Source organism: Cyanistes caeruleus, chromosome 10 (genome assembly GCF_971803275.1).
Source record: "Cyanistes caeruleus chromosome 10, bCyaCae1.hap1.1, whole genome shotgun sequence".
In the NCBI taxonomy this organism is placed as follows: Eukaryota; Metazoa; Chordata; class Aves; order Passeriformes; family Paridae; genus Cyanistes; species Cyanistes caeruleus.
Genome location: NC_141710.1, coordinates 11,671,055 through 11,689,018, shown reverse-complemented (window position 1 = coordinate 11,689,018; position 17,964 = coordinate 11,671,055). Strand labels below are relative to the sequence as shown.

The 17,964-nt window shown below is 37.5% G+C and overlaps 1 protein-coding gene across 10 annotated transcripts in view; it reads left to right on the top strand.

Annotated features, from left to right (window-relative positions):
- The window catches only part of PLOD2 (procollagen-lysine,2-oxoglutarate 5-dioxygenase 2), a 61,253-nt gene extending 43,845 nt beyond the window's left edge, over positions 1 to 17,408 (top strand). For 7 of the 10 annotated variants that reach the window (XM_086845022.1, XM_086845021.1, XM_086845013.1 and 4 more), the window contains exons 10-19: positions 691 to 812; positions 7,452 to 7,556; positions 7,818 to 7,943; positions 9,127 to 9,268; positions 11,852 to 11,965; positions 12,365 to 12,430; positions 12,935 to 13,039; positions 14,945 to 15,091; positions 15,321 to 15,446; positions 16,200 to 17,408. In XM_086845022.1, coding sequence (XP_086701148.1) covers positions 691 to 812; positions 7,452 to 7,556; positions 7,818 to 7,943; positions 9,127 to 9,268; positions 11,852 to 11,965; positions 12,365 to 12,430; positions 12,935 to 13,039; positions 14,945 to 15,091; positions 15,321 to 15,446; positions 16,200 to 16,355 — 1,209 coding nt within the window. In that variant the 3' untranslated portion in view covers positions 16,356 to 17,408. Of the gene's footprint in view, positions 1 to 690; positions 813 to 7,451; positions 7,557 to 7,817; positions 7,944 to 9,126; positions 9,269 to 10,468; positions 10,532 to 11,851; positions 11,966 to 12,364; positions 12,431 to 12,934; positions 13,040 to 14,944; positions 15,092 to 15,320; positions 15,447 to 16,199 lie in introns of all 10 variants that reach the window. The other 3 variants (XM_086845012.1, XM_086845015.1, XM_086845016.1) reach the window with 1 other exon arrangement.
- The last annotated feature ends 556 nt before the right edge of the window (positions 17,409 to 17,964 follow it).

The window sequence follows — 17,964 nt, the reverse complement described above, 5'->3', positions numbered from 1 at the left end:
TATAAATTTGATGTGCTCATGAGAATTGTGGGGTATGTAGGTTTTGTAGCCTCAGGTACCAAGTTTTACGGTATTTGAAATTGAATACAAAGACTGAATAACTTTTTATTATAGAGGGGGAAACCCCCTACCCAGTATTTCAATTATTCTAATGTCAGCCATAGTAGGCAAAAGCTACAGTGAGGGCACTGGTTTGGAAATATTGTGTGCAGCTGAGAACTCTTAAACAGAGATAAATAGAAAGATAAAGAGGAGGGTAAATAGAAATTGAAGGAATAATCAATGGGACTGCATTTTAAAGAAACAATGGCTGTGCCTGTACAATTTGGTACAGGTGCAGCTCCCTCTCTAAAGTGATTCTGGAGGAGCATAACAAACTTCAGTGTGCTACTGAGGTTGTAGGATGGGTTTTAAAGACTGTAACAAATATCCTGAAAAATACTGCATAGATAGCTTGTGCATCTTGCATTGTTTACAGCTTTGATTAATATTGCTGATATGATGGCTTATTTTCCTAAAGTTTTGGACAGAGGAGGTTCATTTTAATGACAGATATACTGGAATATCTTCAAACACTGTTTGACATCTGTTTCTTTAGGACAGAATACAGTGTGTTCTTGGACACTGTGTTAATGATTCATAGTAATTTGTGCCTTACATTTGCTATAAAAAATGTTTACATGATTACAGGAGGTTTACCATGAAAAACACATCAAGAAATTCTGGGAAAAAGCCAAGAACATTATCAGAAATATTAAAATTGTTGGACCTGAAGAAAACCTGAGTCAAGCAGAAGCCCGGAACATGGGAATGTAGGTTTGAATTTATAAATCTGCCATATTGATGCCTACACTCACATTTTTTTCATCTTGCATGTGTATTATTTTGCATCTTTAATGTTTACATCTTCACCTGTGAAAATGGGAGCTTTTGTGGTAGAAAAGATCTGCACATTAGATATGAATTCAGTGTTTCATGGTTTCTAATATATGAAGCTGTTGATCATTGTAAAAAAAATATCTCTGGTCTGGGCTGCTTCAGTAGTCTGTCATCTTGTTTAGTGATGGTGTAGACAATTCATAGTGTTTATTTTATTTTCCAGCTACCTTATTGCAGATTTATTTTTTCATTTTTGCATTGGATATGCTTTTAACTTTTGTTGTCCTAGTGCTTGGTTTTTTTTTCTTTTTTCTTAAGTGACATTATATTTAAGTAAACATATGGTTAAAGCTTGACTCGGATGTACAGGTGACTGAATTATAGTTCTACCTATGGTTCAAAGAGCCAGGAATATCCTTTAGAAGTGCTCTAGCAGAAGTTTCTCACAAAGGCCACTGACTTTATCTTATGTTTGGTCTTGCTTTTTTTTCTTTTGCTCTTACTAGAGTATCCAAAACTTTAGCTTTTAAACCTGGTACTTTCTGTGTCTGAATTGAAACCTGGAGTTTTTCTCCCATGTCAGACCTGCCTGTCACAGGGTCTCTTGTGGCTGCAGCTCTTGTAGCTGGCTCCTAGAGAGTGGCTTGTGGCTCTCCCAGGACATCAGTCACAGGATGGAGATTCTCAGCACAGGATCCCACCAAGGTCGGGACCACCTGGCTGTGGCCCTGGAGCAGGATTCATTCCATGATAATTCTCTGACTCACTCTCCTACCAAATCTCCCCTGAGTGTCAGAGCAGAGAAGTTAATTTCCAGAAGGCCATTATCTGTTCAGAGGTTGAGCATTGGCTGTTCACAGCCTCAGCTGAAAGAATGAAGGTCTTGAGTCTCTGTGGTGTTCTTGGACATTTGTTTGAATGGAGCTTTGTTGTGCTGAAGCCACTGGAAAACTGATCTCTGGCTGAGGTTCAAACCTCTCCCCTGGCCTTTCTAGGAAATGCTGCAGATGTCCAGTGGTAGTCTAAGCATCCATTTGCATATTTATAAATAATTCTTTCTTTATTTCTAATACTCTCTAAATGTATGTAGCATTCTGCAAACTTTTTTTAGGGTATGTTATGTGTAACTGAGGTGGAGTTTCTGGAGTTGCCTTTTCCTCTTTGTTGTTATAAGGCAGAGTCTTCAGTGTAATCTGTATCTATAGTAATAATAAATCTCACTCAAAGACCTTAAAACCTGTCATCTTTTGGTAGAACCTACTGACTTATGTGACAGAGCTTTTGATATATGGTCCCTGCTTGATCTGTGGATTAAAAAAAATGAGCAATTTCCATGTATATTTGCACAGTCATTTCAAATCCTGTTTGAAAGGCAGGTAGATAATCATATGTGTGATATGTTACCCATGGTATGGATGTAATTTGACAAACAAAAAAAATATTCAAACTTGTTTATTATTCTGATTTAGATATTGATATCCAGTCTTCTGATTTATCTTCTCCTGCCTCTATCTGCGTTATTGACAGATAGAACAAAACTGCCTCAAAAACTTGCTTTCTCTTCCAAATCTGCTCTTAGTGTCTCTATATTAGTTCCCAGCAGATTTAGAATTAATTTGATCTTCTCACTTGCACATTTCCCACAGCGTCTATTTAGTTGAAGAAGCCCAGCAGGGTTCAGGTAATACAAAGAAGGGGCAGATAAGCAATGAAGGTCTAGTTTGTTTTCAGCAGAATACTTTGGAGTATATAATGCAGTTTGATCAGTTTTCTCCTCACCTCTCTTCTTCCTGGCTTTTGGCTCAGTAAAAAGTGGTGATAAATCATAATGAGATTCTCAGTAAATGACACTCTCATGTCAGTATAAATGTGAGAAAATAACCTTTATTCAGTTTTACCCATAGCCATGCAGCAAACTTTGGTCAGCTTTTCTTATTCATATAATAAGGAATAATTAAAGCATTTAATTTGGTACTTCTTCCTGATGTAGAAAGCCCTCTCATGTGCTTGTGAAAGTTGGATAGGTGTTGGAAAAGATCCAAAATTGTGCAGTCTGCAAAACTTATTAGAATTCAACAATACTGGGAAACAGGGGCGCACAGCTTTCCTTCTTGTGGGCTGAATAGAGATAAAATGTAAGGAAAGCTAAGCAGAATAAAGAGAAGGAAGGTTTAGCTGCTTGTTGTCTGAATAGTTTTCTCTGCATTTTCATCACTCGAAGCACTTGAGTGGCATTTCCATGTCTTTCTTTTTTTAAGCCTTTGTCTGTAAGGTATGAGCTCTTGCAGTACTTTATTTTCTTTGAGGAAAAATCATCTTTGGTTTTGCCTTGGTTGCAGATGAGATTTCAGCCAGCTGTCACAGAATTTGTTATGACAGAAAACATAAAAAGCAATTAAATATGTTCAAGTAATAACAGAAAGTTGGGAAATACTCACTTCTGAGGTTTTATTTATATAAAGTGCATTTTCCATAATGTTTTTTTCTCCTGGTAATGGCAGCCTTCAGGGTTCCTCTTTTGGGGGAGTTGGTTTTATTTTGTTCCTCCCTCAAAAATATTGGTAACAGAACAGGGTAAACTGTTAACTGTAAACTGCATAAAACTGTATAAAAAATGTCATTTATCTCAGCTTTTAAGTGGGAATGTGCACATTTTAATGAAAGTTTACATTGGAAACTTTCAAAAGTTTCAGGAAAAATAGTAGAGATCGGAGTCAGAGTTCATTGACAGCACTGTTGAATTTTGAGCTAAGTTTGGGGTCTCCTGTGTGTTTCTTGAAGGAGGATATGAAGTCATTGTCTGAGTTCCCATTTGCTATTGACAAGCCATGGTGGCATGGACCCTGGAGGGAGTAGGACACAGCTTTTGAGTAGAGACAGGTATTTTGGCTGTGGGGGAAGGAAGAACAGGGATTAGAACTTTGGCTCCCAGATGTCAAGTGTTTTCTGTTAGAGACTTGGATTTTCTGGAGCTGCTTCTTCTGAATGCTTCAGTAGTTTTGGGTTTCAGTCTCAGTTGGAGGAGGAACACTGAACTTTGAGTGTTGCTGAAGAACACATTTTCCACCCACTGCTGATTTCAGTAGCTTCCAGGTGTGATAACTGTGGTGATAATGCTTCAACCTGAGATGCAAAACTAAGCATTAGTGATTTATCTGTTTGCTGGATTTGTTTTTAGTGATGGTTGCTGTGAATGTGTTTGTGCTGTTGTGGCTGGCTGGAGAGATGCAAAATGTAACCCTACATGGCAGGGGATGTCACCCAGGCTTTTGGTAGCAGACTTGTATCTGGAACACCTTGCAGTCCTCATCTGGAATTGTGTTTCCAAACTGAGAGGTCTAAAAATGGTAACTTGATTAATTGCAAGTTCAAACTATGCCTAAAAAAAAAAATAGATGGCTCAGTGGTAGAGAAATTGGGTAGATAATATGTCTCTGTTGCAACCAAGTAGACACTTGGAATATCTCAGTGGAAAGTGTGATGAAGGGAAGAGCTGTGACATTCTCCCATTTTCAGATGAGGTCACTGTTCCAGATGGATTTGTGGTTTGTAAACGCAGTCAAACATCACTCTGATTGCAAAATACTTTAAACTGACCTGCTGAGCTTCGCTTCACACTGCCAACCAAAAAATCTTGGCTTTCTTCTAAATTGTTTTTAATCGCTACACGGAACTTGCTCTAAGTTATGTACAAGAACATAGCTTTCTTTTCAACATCTGGTCTCAGTTCAGAGCAGGTGGAGTGTAAAGCAAGTAGATCGAAGATTTTAGCCGTTGAATTTAGATGAAGAAGCATTTTACACATGAGCTCTGCCAGAAAGCACTTTCCAGTGTTCCTTGGAGTGACCTGGACATGCATAGAAATAGTTTATAATTATAACATATAATCTGGGATTTCTACATCTGGAGAGGTTAGCATACAGTGTAAGAATGTAATACCCTAAAGCATGAGAGTATAAAGGGTTACATTTATTTCCTTGGGCAAAGCTGCTGGGCAACACTGAAAACCTAAAGAGAAGATGCATTAATTTCTTGAGAGTGTGCTTGCTTTATTAATTTTGACTGAAACTTTTATCACTTTCATTCTCTCCATCTGAAACCTGTAGTGTTTTGGGGAGACTTGTTAGTGACCTTAAAGTGCAAAGGATCATCGAATAGCAAAACTTCATGCTTGCAGGATAATTCTTATAGCATTTTCAGGTACAAGTCATCATGTCAAATGTGAAGGCTAAGTTCTGCCATGTGGTAATCCAGTCTTCAACACTGTAGAGAAAGAAAAAGGAGGAAAAAATAAGTCAGAAGAGTAATTTTGAAATTTTCTGACTGTTTAGAACAGGAATTCTTTTCAGAGTTTTCAATAGAGTACTGAATGACCAAGTGTGACTTAGACCAAAACCTTTAATATAATATTTTGTGGTTTGGATTATTATGTGAATGAGGCACAGGAGAGTTTCTAACACCAAGCACATGGGACCAGTTGGAATAGAATTTTCTGGTTCTGGATTTAAAAGGGATGGGGGGCAGAAAAGAAGGCAAAAGTTAAAAGACAATGCATTTTGCTATTACCTAATTTATTTTATAGGTATATTTGCCTACAAATAAATATAAATTTGTTCCACTTTATCACAATTTTATAATTAGAAACATTAATTCCATTCATGTTTTTGTAAGCAGCAGAGGTTTACCTGTTTTTGGGGCAGTGCTAGCAAGTGTTGTGTCTGGCACCCTGAACCACGATCAAGTGTGGTCTCAGGTCTATTTTCCTCACTAGAATAAGGATAAAGGAGCTGAATATTTTTGGAAGAAATTTTACTTCTAGTGCCAAGTGCAGTATAAAAGTCAGGTTCCTATTAATAATTGTAATTAAGCCAGTGATAAAGCTACATGTGACTTGTGTTCAGCAGTTGTAAAGCTTTGAACAGAATGGATTAGTAATGGAAAATACCATAAAGACTGAATTGCAGGACCTTGTTATGGCCAAAATAAAACCTGCTGGTTTCATTTGGGGCAGTTACGTGAGAAAAGCTGATTAAGGAATTTCTGTCATAAAAATGTCTCTGTAAGATGTCAGTTAAGGCAAGCCCAGAGACTGACCAGAGATGTAAACTGGGTGTATTCAAACACAGTGATTTTAGCAGCAATGGGAAGACCATTTCTTAGATATGAATATTTTAAAAGTTTTTGTGAAATTATTGATAGATCTTTAGTGATCAGGCTTGAAGAGGAAGGAGTGCTTAAAGTTATGGAATATAAAAACTTCTACCTTCTATTGTGATTCTAAAAAAGCCCTTTGAGCAGAAGAAAGTTGAAGCAGAAGGACCCAAAAGGTGTTGATAAGTAGTAATTGTGGTGGAAGATTTAGTGCTAGGCTTGGAGGGGGATGGAAGAAGAGCAGGCAGGAAGCCATGGCAGCTCTTACCTTGACTTGTATATAACCTGTCACATCCACCCTTTATCAGAACTTTGGAAGTGACAGAGATCTTTGCCTATGCAGAAAACAGTCACAATCAATCAAATCAAGAACTTGAACTAAAGCACTGATTATAAATATTTTAAAACAAGAAAGTAAGATAATATTTCATGCTGTTATAGTGGAATTAAAATAGGAAAAACAGACAAATTCAATAATACCTGCAAGATGGGAAGCTGTTGCTTTAGTATTGACTTGAGGAAACTTCCTTCTATACAAATATATTTGATTTCCTATCATCTCTTACTCTGCTGATGGCATAAGAAAGCTGAATTCACTGTACCAAGTTTTGGCCTAGCAAGTCCACCCTAGGAGAAACATACGAACATAGTCTGTGTATCTTTTATCTTTACAGTACAATGTGTTTTATTTGTCTTTCTCTTGAAGGCATGGGGATTTCTGAAAATAGTTTATTCTTCTGAGATCAAAATCACAGCTGATGGAAATAGTGTGTGGACACATTCCATTACTTTCTTCAGTGTAAATTCACTGCCTTTGCAATTGGTTTATTTATAACTTTACCAACTTTGTTGTTCCTGTAGGTCAAAAAGACAAAGAAAAGGTTTTTAAATATACATTTATTCATAGTTTTTATCTTACACTCTCCATAAGGTTTCAATTACCATTCAGATTAGCAGATTGTATCTGTGGAAACTTTTTCCAAGGACTGCATTACAGCCACATGCAGTTACTTGCTAGAGGACCTTACTAAATAAGGTCATACTTCACAATTAAATGATTGTACTGATACCCAGCTCTATAAATTAATGACATGTTCCCCCTTCCCCATTTTCCATTAGGACACTTTATAGATGGTATTGCTGAACCTGGTAAAGGCTAGAGGCCACTTAGTTAATTAAAAGAAAAATATAAGGCATCTGATCCATGTATTTTAATCTCTTAGGTAATCACACTCCTGTAATCTCAAGACACCTTTACAATACTGTGCTGCAGAGGCTTTTAATGCAATGGATCAGTTCAGTAATTACTTGTGGTTTGGGGATCTTTTAAAAATCTTTTTGTTTGTGATTTTTTTTCTGGATATGTGTCCATGTGGACATTATTATTAACATGAGTTAATAATTCCTTCTTGTCTTTTTAGGGACCTTTGTCGCCAGGATAAAACATGTGAATATTACTTAAGCATAGATGCAGATGTCGTGCTGACAAACCCAAAAACTTTAAGAATACTGATAGAACAGAACAGGTATAGTAAATTTCTTACTTTGTAGAATTTCCTCTAAATTGAAAGGATTCTCTGAGGTCTGCCCAGAGAAAATAAGATCCTATTTGTTTTTGCAGAGTTAAATCCTCTTTGTTTACTCTGGTATTTCACTGCTGTAGTTCATAAGGGGTTTGGGGGCCAACAATTCACAAAGCATTTTGTTCCTGTCAAACAGCAGTTCCTGATGTCAATTTCAAGTGCTTCAGGTTTTCATAGTTTCATATTCAATATGTCACTTCACAGAAAGATAATTGCTCCGCTTGTAACTCGCCATGGGAAGCTCTGGTCCAATTTCTGGGGTGCTTTGAGCCCAGATGGTTATTATGCTCGATCAGAAGATTATGTGGACATTGTCCAAGGGAACAGAGTGTAAGTAACTGTAAATTAATTGTTAAAGCCAGGGCACCCTGTATGGTTATTAGCAACATATTGCATGAAAATATAAGAATATGGTATTATTCCTGGAGAGATGAGATGAGGTATATTGTTTTGTGTTTTCTGTTTCATAGCAATACACTTGTTTATTCCCACTCACAGCTTGGAAAAAAAGCCAAGTGTTTAACATGATGAGCTGGTGTTAGAACTGGACACAGTCATTACTGGTACCTGTCTGATGGTGTCTGGTTGCTCTAGCAGTGCACAGTACAGAACAAGGCAGGATAAACAAATAGCAAACCCAAAACTACATCCCAGCCAAAAGGAATTGTATTCATCGAATGGCTTTGTCATCTCTTTGGGGCAAATGCTTAATCAATAGAACAGTTTTCCACTGATTAAAACACAAAATTTCTTTGTGTGTTTCATCCTGTATATGATGTCAGGTATATCTTTAGGACCTCTTCAGCAATACCTTTGTCAAGGATAAACTTTAGGGTTTATCCCTCCCCTAAATTAATGTGATGTAAGTTGTTCTAAGCTTGGCTGTTCCATGTGGTGATGCCTTTTCTTTGACCTGGAAGAAAAGAAACAGACTTCTTGGATATGACTGGCTTGTTTTCAGTCCTACTGTACTAAAAGATGTGTTGGCATTGAGAGGGGGAGATCTGCAGAGGGAGGGTTTTGAAAGCAATGCTTTTGTGTTGATATTGGCCCAGCTCACATAAATACGTGGCCTGCTGTGGTCTGTGGGTATTTGTGTGAGGAGTTCAGACCAGCTGTGTGAAATCTCAGTGAAGTCTTTAAACTCATTTAAGAATCTGTTTGGAGTTACTTTCTCCATCTGGTAGTGTAGAATAATATTATAAGAGAGTTTGACTGATTGCCTTAACTATGGAAATATGAAGTACATGTGTAGTTAAAACTCTATGGAGAATTTGACCTTGCTATATTTTTGGAACAGTATTTCACAAAAATTGAATTACTGCCTACGCCATGTTTGAGATGTCCAGATGTAGTTTTACAAGTGTCTTGGGAACCTTTCAGCTTCTTCTCCTTGCAACTTGCTTAGTCTTGTCAGCAAGTACAGAGATGCTGATTTAAAAGAATAGGCAACAAATTAGTTTTCATAGCTTTAAACTATTTCTGTGGGGTGTTTTTTTCTTATTTTCAACAGAGGAGTATGGAATATCCCTTATATGGCTAATATATACTTAATTAAGGGACAAACTCTCAGAACTGAGATGAAAGAAAAGAGCTACTTCATGCGTGATAAGATGGATCCTGATATGGCACTCTGCAGGAATGCCAGGGAAATGGTAAGGTGTATCTGTAACAGCTTGCTTGCAAATCCACACATTTCTGTGTCCTGCTGTACTCATAGTCTGCTTTACTTGATTGATCTTGGATATTATATTTTACTTCTAATTCAAAGTACTGGCCAATTTTTGTGTGATCAAACCCTTTAGGTGTATTTCTTTAAATTGTTGAGAGCAGAGGTTTTTTTCAAGGCCAGTGCACTGATGCACTGACTGCATGGTGGTTTCTAGTTAAATTCCCTGAAAATTTCTGTTGAGGTTAAAATACCTTTTTCCTTTGGCACAGCCTCAACAGGAAAGAGGGCTCAACTCTGCTGTTTATGACTTAAAACTTACCAATGCATTTGGCTCATCGTTATCATGCATATTTTTGTACAGTGTGAAACTTCCAGCAGATTAAGTTGTATACTTTGCAATTTTTTATTAAGTAGATACATATTGAAACCAGTGATGGGCAGTATTATATAAAAAGTCAAGGTGGTTTAAGAAATGGTAGGAATCTTCTTAGGGAGCATGAATTACTCATTAATTTTTTTAGGTAGATTAAAACTGTATCAGATGAATGTTACTTACATTAATCCAGAAGTAATGAGACAACTTATTTGTACTGTGAAGCTATGAATCTGTAAATCCATATTTCTACTGATATTTACACTAGTTTCAGCACTGAGACAAATAAGACCTAAACCAGACCTATTTCCAGACACTATAGCATTGAAAAATATTTTTGCTGAATTGAACAAGAAAAGTTGGCAAGTATTAATTTTTTTATTCCCTCATAACAAGGCATGATCTCCTGTGTTTGTACTGATTCTTCAGAACGTCCCCGTCCAGTCCTGTTGTATTCAAACCTCCTCAGCATCAGTTCCTGCAAAACCTGTGCTTTCCATGTGCTCATTTAAACTAATCTGACTGGCTCATCAGAAAATTGCTTCCTCTTCTCCTCTTTCTCAGTCTGGGCTGTAGGAGGGTTTGGTACATGCTTGTTTTTGTATTGCAGCAGATAAGAAGGGGCTGGTGGAAACAGCTTTGACATGTGTATGAGGAGCTTTGCTTGGAGATGCATGTTGTCTGTAAAGGCATATCAGCTTTTGATCAAAGGCTGCTATTTCCCTGATGTAACTGTGAAAACCTAAAAGTAGTCGGAAATAGAGAGAGATTGTGTCAGAAAACTGATGTGATGATTCTCCTTCATTTTAGACTTTACAAAGGGAAAAAGACTCCCCTTCTTCGGAAACATTCCATATGCTCAGAGCCCCAAAGGTGTTGCTTTACTTTTTTTTATTAATTAGTTATTATTACATGCAGTATCACTCTACCACAGGAAGATACTTCTCCTCTGTCCACTTCCTCTGATGAAATACTGCTCTAGCTTTCTCTTCAATCTTCTAATGTTCAGGTTTTTGCCAGGGACAGGTTTTTCATGCCCAGCTGAAAGCCTCTCAGAGAGGCTCTTTGTTTCCTCAGGGGGGTTTCTCAGTGCTGCTAAGGTCAAGGTGTGCTGACACTGCTTCTGTAGCTAAAATGGAGCAGTTCTAGGAAGGAGTAAAGCTCAGATCACTGGTAGGTCTGCCAGGCCCCCTCAGTGACCACATTGTCACTTTTAAGCTGTTTCTCTTGACCCAGGCCCTCCTTATTCTCCCTGCTGCAGCTATTTTATGATTTGGTAAGTGCCCAGAACTGGGCATGTTTAACATAATCATTATCTTTCTAACAGTTTAACTCTTTTTCAGACAAAAACATAGACAGAAGTACCAAAGTACCCAAATGGTAATGTCTTCATTTGCTGCAAATCTAAAAATCACAAGCATTTCAGAAATGAAGTTTTAGTCTGAAAAATCTTAACTAAAAAAAATCCCATAGAACCTAAGTTTCTTTTTAAAAATACTATTTTCTGCTACTACTTCTAATCAAGAGAGTTCTCTTAATACCTTCTGTTAATAGCTTGATAATAAAGATGTATCTTACCACACTTGATACCTTGCACATAATTACATGAACAGACTTCAGAGTGCTCAGCTGTTTTGGATGCTGATCTGAATATTCTCATGCGCTGTATTTGCCAATATCTTTTTATTTCAGGCCAATTCACCAGATGGATCATGTAGTGAATACTCTGAAATAAGTTTCTTGTTCTTTCATGAACCCTTTGATAGTTAGCTTATTCTTTCAGTTTATAATTTGAAACTTAACCTTAGACGTTGGTTTTCTTGTGTGTGAGCATTTTCAGTTTGAGATCTGATGCTTTCAGTGTGTCTGCCTAAGTTTCCTGGAAAGCAAATCAACCAATCACTCCTCTGCTTTTTCCTTTCTATAACTTTACATATGTTCTCAACAATATATGTTTTGGTTTAACGTATTTAGAAAATAAATGCAGGCAAATGCTTGTAAACAACAATTTATAAAGAGTAGTTGGTGATTGGAGTCAACCATTTGAAAATTAAGATGGTAAATTAACAGCACCTTTACAAAATGTGTGTACAGTTGTACAATATTTTATGAAAGAGCAGTTATGAACAGAGCTTTTTAAAACTTTGCTAAGATGGACAGTTTTGCTAATGATGCTTTCTCTAATTGGTATAGGGTGTTTTCATGTACATTACCAACAGACATGAATTTGGAAGACTTCTTTCTACAGCCAATTACAATACCTCCCACTACAACAATGACCTCTGGCAGATCTTTGAAAATCCTGTGGTATGCATCTAATTACTGCTAAAAAGTTATTTAATTAAAAAGAATAAGTATAAATTTATATATTATAAAGGACTTGAAATTTAAAGGCTTTATGTGGAGAACTTTTGTTTACTGTGTGCTAAATATTGATTATGTGCTAAAAGGTGTTCTCACCCATCTAAGCAAATGACAGTATATCATATCAATAAGCCAGCTGGTGACCAGAGCAGGAAATTGGAGATATGGCCCTAAGGTAACAGTTTTCATGATTTTTGAGATGATGGGAAGCAGTTTGTTTATGGGAATAAGAAATTTATAAATTGTTTCTGGTGCTTTCAGTAGAGCAAATGAATAAATTATTTTTTATCACTTCTAAATGTCATTGTTCTGTTGTAATGTTTTTAAATCATGTTTTTTTAGGACTGGAAGGAAACTTACATAAATCCAAACTACTCAAAGATCTTCACTGATAACATAGTAGAACAGGTCAGTATGAGTAATTTTTTAAAATTTAGTAGGATCAATATGTATTTATCCCACATATATATGCCATATATAAATGACAATATAAATCAGCATGCAGTAAATATTTCCATGCAAATGCTCTTTTGGTCTTTGGCTAAACAGTTTTTTGATGTTTTGTATCAGAAGTGAATTTTTGCTTGCTTTTTTGCAACTGGTCTTGACAGAGCACTTGTGTTGGATGATCAGTTGTGACAATTAGGGACAGTGATTTAATGAACATTGCCTCTCTAAAACACTGGATAAATTGTTTGTGTGTAAAGCAATGTTAAGTTTTAATCTGTTTTCCCATATTAACCTGTAATGTAGAAGACCAAGGCTGTTATTTAGAGCCATAAGGCACAGAAGATGTGGGTGCACCGACATTCTTTGTGCTGGCTCAGGGCTTAGAATGTAGCTCATAGTTTATGCTGTTGTGAGAATGTGCTTGAGAATCACATTTTTAATTGTTTGGGGTTTTTTTTGTAGCCGTGTCCAGATGTGTTTTGGTTTCCCATATTTTCTGACACTGCCTGTGATGAATTAGTAGAAGAAATGGAACATTTTGGGCAATGGTCTGGTGGAAAACACCAAGTAAGTGTCAGCCTATATAAACATAATCTTAATGAGTGATCTTAACTGCTTTTACAAGAGTAAGACATAGAGTACTGCAAAAACCATCCTAACAATTGCCAATTGTCTGAAACATCTGCTTTGTGGTATGAAGTGCTTAGTTTAGTCTACCATGTAGCTGCTTTTTCAGTAGATTTAGAGCCATTCTTCAATTAATGCTGTGGTGTGCTGACCCTGGTTGGATGCCAGGCACCCACCCAAGCCATTTTGTCACTGCCCTCAACTGGACAGGGGAGAGAAAGTAAAAAAATGGTTTGACTTGAGAAATAAGGACAGGCAGAGATCATTCAATTGCCATCACAGGCAAAACAGACTCAGTTTAATGAAATTTGTTTGCTTTCTACTCTGGTTCAATTGATAATATAATGAACAATGGAACAACATCTTAAAAACACCCTTGCCCCACTCCTCTCATCCTCCCAGGCTTTAATTTACTTCCCATTTTCTCTACCTTCTCCTCCCCAGCAGTGCACAGGGATGGGAAAATGGGAGATTGGGGTCATCACATACTCTGCCACTCCTTCCTCCTCAGGGGGAGGGCTCCTTACATTCTTCCTCTGCTCCAGTGTGGGTCTCTTCCATGGGGTGCAGCCCTTCAGGAGCAGAATGCTCCAGGGTGGGTCCCCTGTGGGGTCACAAGTCCTGCCAGAAAAACTGCTGCACTGTGGGCTCCTCTCTGCTGCCAGCAGCCTTCTCCAGCACAGGCTTCTATGGGATCACAGCCTCCTTCAGGCATCCACCTGCTCTGCCATGGGCTCCTCTGGGCTGCAGGGGGATCTTTGCTCCCCCAGGGACCTCCAGGGGCTGCAGGGGGATCTCTGCTCCCCCAGGGACCTCCAGGGGCTGCAGGAGGATCTCAGCTCCAGTGCCTGGAGCAGCTCCTGCCCTGCTTCCCTTGACCCTGCTGTCTGGAGGGCTGCTTCTCTCTGTCTCATCTCTAGTGCCAATTTCTGTTTCACTGGCTTTTTTTCCCCCTTTCTTAAAGGCACTGTCAGCACAGAGGTGCTGTGCTTGTCACTGCTGGGCTCAGCCTTGGCCAGTGGCAGGTGTGTCTTGCAGTGGCTGGCATTGGCTCCACAGGGGAAGTTTCCAGCAGCTTCTCACCCCTGCAGCCCCTGCTATCCAAGCTGTGCCACTCAAACCCAATGCAGACTTTGAATTAGCAAAGTAGACACTAATGATGGTGCAGCCCTGTAGCAGGTACCTGACAGCTACCCAAGGCTGATTTTGAATAGCTGTTGATAACTGTTCAGACAAGTTTTACTCATTTACCTCTTAAGTACTAATTTGTCAGACTTGTCCCCCTAAGGAGTTACGTGCAAATGTTATGAGCTATTGGGTCAATGTTCTCAAGAATTAAAGGTATTTATTTATTACTACTAAAATTAGAGGAATGTTTCTCTTATTCACAAATGTACCATGAGAAATTATAGTCACAATTGTAGTGCAGGTAGGAGCCTCTGGAAATAATTTTAACATACTTCTATCTTCAGATTATTTCAACATTTATTACCGTGTCAAGTTGAGACCTGTAGTCTCTTGATTTGATCTTGATCTTTATCAGTTGCATCTGCAGCTCAGTAAATAAAGCTAATTATCCCAAGAAGCCCTTTTATTTACAGGCAACACATCCAAATATTAACTCATTCTTTAAAAACTTCCAATTTTTTGCTCACTGATATCTCATCACACCTTTTTTTCCTTGACAGTTAGCTGTGGAATTGCTGTACAGCCAGCTCACTGACACTCACTGAAATGTTGCTGTGTTGCAGTTTTGTGATTCTGCAGATTTCAAGTAAATGTTTGTTGAAATGTCAGAAATATTCCATGTTCCTGTTCCCAAGCTGTTTGTGGTGTTCTCATCAGGACAGCCGCATTTCTGGAGGTTATGAGAATGTCCCAACCGATGACATTCATATGAAGCAAATAGGACTGGATAATGAGTGGCTGCACTTCATACGAGAGTTCATTGCCCCAGTAACACTGAAAGTCTTTGCTGGCTATTATACCAAGGTATGGGTTAAAAGCTTTTGCAGATAATTACTCCATGGTGTGACTAAATTAAAGAATTTCAGTTGAATATACCTCTTTGATTTGGTTGGAGTTTATATGTGACACAGCAGTAAAGATGAATGTTGTTGATTTTTTTTTAATTTTAACTAAGCTTTAAACAAAATCCCAAGAATCCTGTGTGTGACCTGGCAGTTCACAGCTTGAAATCTTACTGTATATTTTGTTGCAGGGCTATGCTCTACTGAACTTTGTTGTAAAGTACAGCCCTGACAGGCAGCGGTCACTCAGACCTCACCACGACTCCTCTACGTTCACGATCAACATCGCCCTCAACAAAGTAGGAGAGGACTTTCAGGCAAGTTATTGACTTAAAAAATGTTGTCCTTTGAGTATCTAATGCTATTTCTAAACTAGAGCCCAAACACACGTACTTAGAGACGCAGCTGAGAAGGAAAAGATGCACATCACAAATTGAGATACATTGTGCCCTGTGGTTTTTTGACAAGGATTAAATTTGCTCAATTCCAGGATCCAGAATTGTTGATGCAATCAGGCTGAATTGATCAAATTGGTTTCAGATAGTGGGAGAGAAATGGTTTGAAGAAAAAATTAGGAGATGTTAGTAATTTGGTTTTTAACATTTTTGAAATGCTTCATTTCTATACAGTGAAAAACAGTTTTTCAAAAGAGTTTAACTAGTGCCAAGTTGAGTTGAATAAAGTGGCTTATTTTCTGTAGAATTTTTTTAATGACTCTTTTTTAGATCAGCCACAGAATAAAAATTTTAACTCTTGTATCTGTTTAGGTTTTTTCTGAGATTGCTTGAATGAGCTGTAATCCAGTGAATGCTGAAGCAAGACAAGGGGCAATCTGATTGCAGATGCTTGTCTGTTAATTAATGCTCTAAAGATGGTGTCATGTAAACAACCTTGCTAAGGGATGGTAAAAGAAAAAAACCCAGCCTGTTAAAAATAGCAAGTTATTTGAATTGGATATATGGATTAATTCCTTTTTATATATTGATATATAAAAAGGAATTAATTAAAATATTAATTAAAGCATAAGATAACTGTTAGGGGTTTTATTGTTGTTTGTGTTTTTACCACAGGGAGGTGGATGTAAATTCCTTAGGTACAACTGCTCCATTGAGTCTCCCAGGAAAGGATGGAGCTTCATGCACCCAGGAAGACTTACACATTTGCACGAAGGACTTCCTATCTTGAATGGCACAAGATACATTGCAGTATCATTTATTGATCCTTAATTTTATTTTTTTTTGTCCTCTTCAACAGCAGTGTTCTTTACATAAACATTTATTTATAGATCTCTTCTGGAAGATGGTGATAGAAGAAACTTTAAGTTACTGTTACTACACAGCAGAGGTGCTTTGGGCTGAAAGGAGGAAAAGAGAAAATGTTCTAATATTGTTGAAGATTTCTTGATATCTGCTCTGAGCCTTGAGTCCCAAAGTAAACATGTCCTACTTGTTTTTCCATTCTGCTGTCCTAAAGGGCGGGTAAGGAGAGAAAATGGAAAAGCACAGTGAACCCATTTCTTCGTTGAAACAAACCCAAACCCCAAACAACGCTAAATACAGAATCGTCGGAAAAATTCATGGTGGTTTTCAGTCAGTAAAGTGACACAGCTAAAGTTTGGTGCTCTGTATATTTGATACCAACCAATGAAAGAAAAATCACAGCATAAAAACAAAATCAAATTAATCTTGTTTACAGTTGTTTCTGGTAAGCAATAATTCCATATGCTGGTTTATACTGAAAGGAGAGTATCTTTGTAGCCTGGTCTCTTAACTCATTGTCAGTACTGAAATGAACACCCATAGAAGGAAAAAAAGTAAATTAATTGCAGAGGTAGAGCAAGGATTAAATCCTTTATCTAAGGAGAAAATGTTTTATCATTTGTTCTGAGAACTCATCCTGTTGAAAGCTTACTTTTCTTCAGCAAGTGACCTTTGTTTAAAGTGAGTTATTTTTCTAAATGTGTAGTTTCACCCAATGGATACTGGAAATTTGATGCTTATTTTCAGAATGCTGGTAAATTTTAATAGGATGTTTTATAGGGACAGTTTTCTACTCTTAAAATTACTTGAATTTTGTATCAGGAAAATGAAATGGTGGCAGTCTCTTTTAAAGCTAAGGGTCTTGACATTTATTTTAAAGAAATTGGTTTAAAATAGTCCTACTGTATCTACTGTTTGTAATTTAAGGAAACTTGAAGCTAACTGTCTCGAAGTCTACCGTGCCGAAGTGCACGACATGTTGGAAAACCTTGTGAAAAATAAAGGGTAATTTTAAATTAATGCAGCAGCTGTCACTTGACTGTATCAGGAAGTTTCTTTGCATTTGCGACCGTTCTTGAAGAAACTGATTTACTGGGAAATATTTTCTAGTGATCTGTAGATGGGAGATGGGTGTGTCAGATTTTGGGTTGTTTGCTATTGAAATTATTTCAGTGGTGCCTCTGTACCAAGCCTTGCATTACACTTCCAGAATGACCCCAGCAGGAGTGATGCTTCCTGGGTTTGTTTTTATATGGAGGCTATTTCATGATCTAAACAGTACTTCACTTTTTAACTGTGTATCTTTGAAGAAGCTTTATATCACATTTTCTAAACAGAAACTTTATTTGCAGCTGACAGGATTAGGAGGGAGTTTCAAGGATTTTTCTTTTACTGAAAATAAACACATCTGCTTATTTCCCTGTTCTGCAGTTTTGAGGAATGAGTTGTAACAGTATTTAAAGTTACGTTGAAGCAAATGCATCAAAATGAGTTAACCTCCATAATGTATTAAAATGGGTTGGCTAGAAAAGGAATAGCTTTTGACAGGAAATTTCTTGCTGGCTTCTAATTTCTA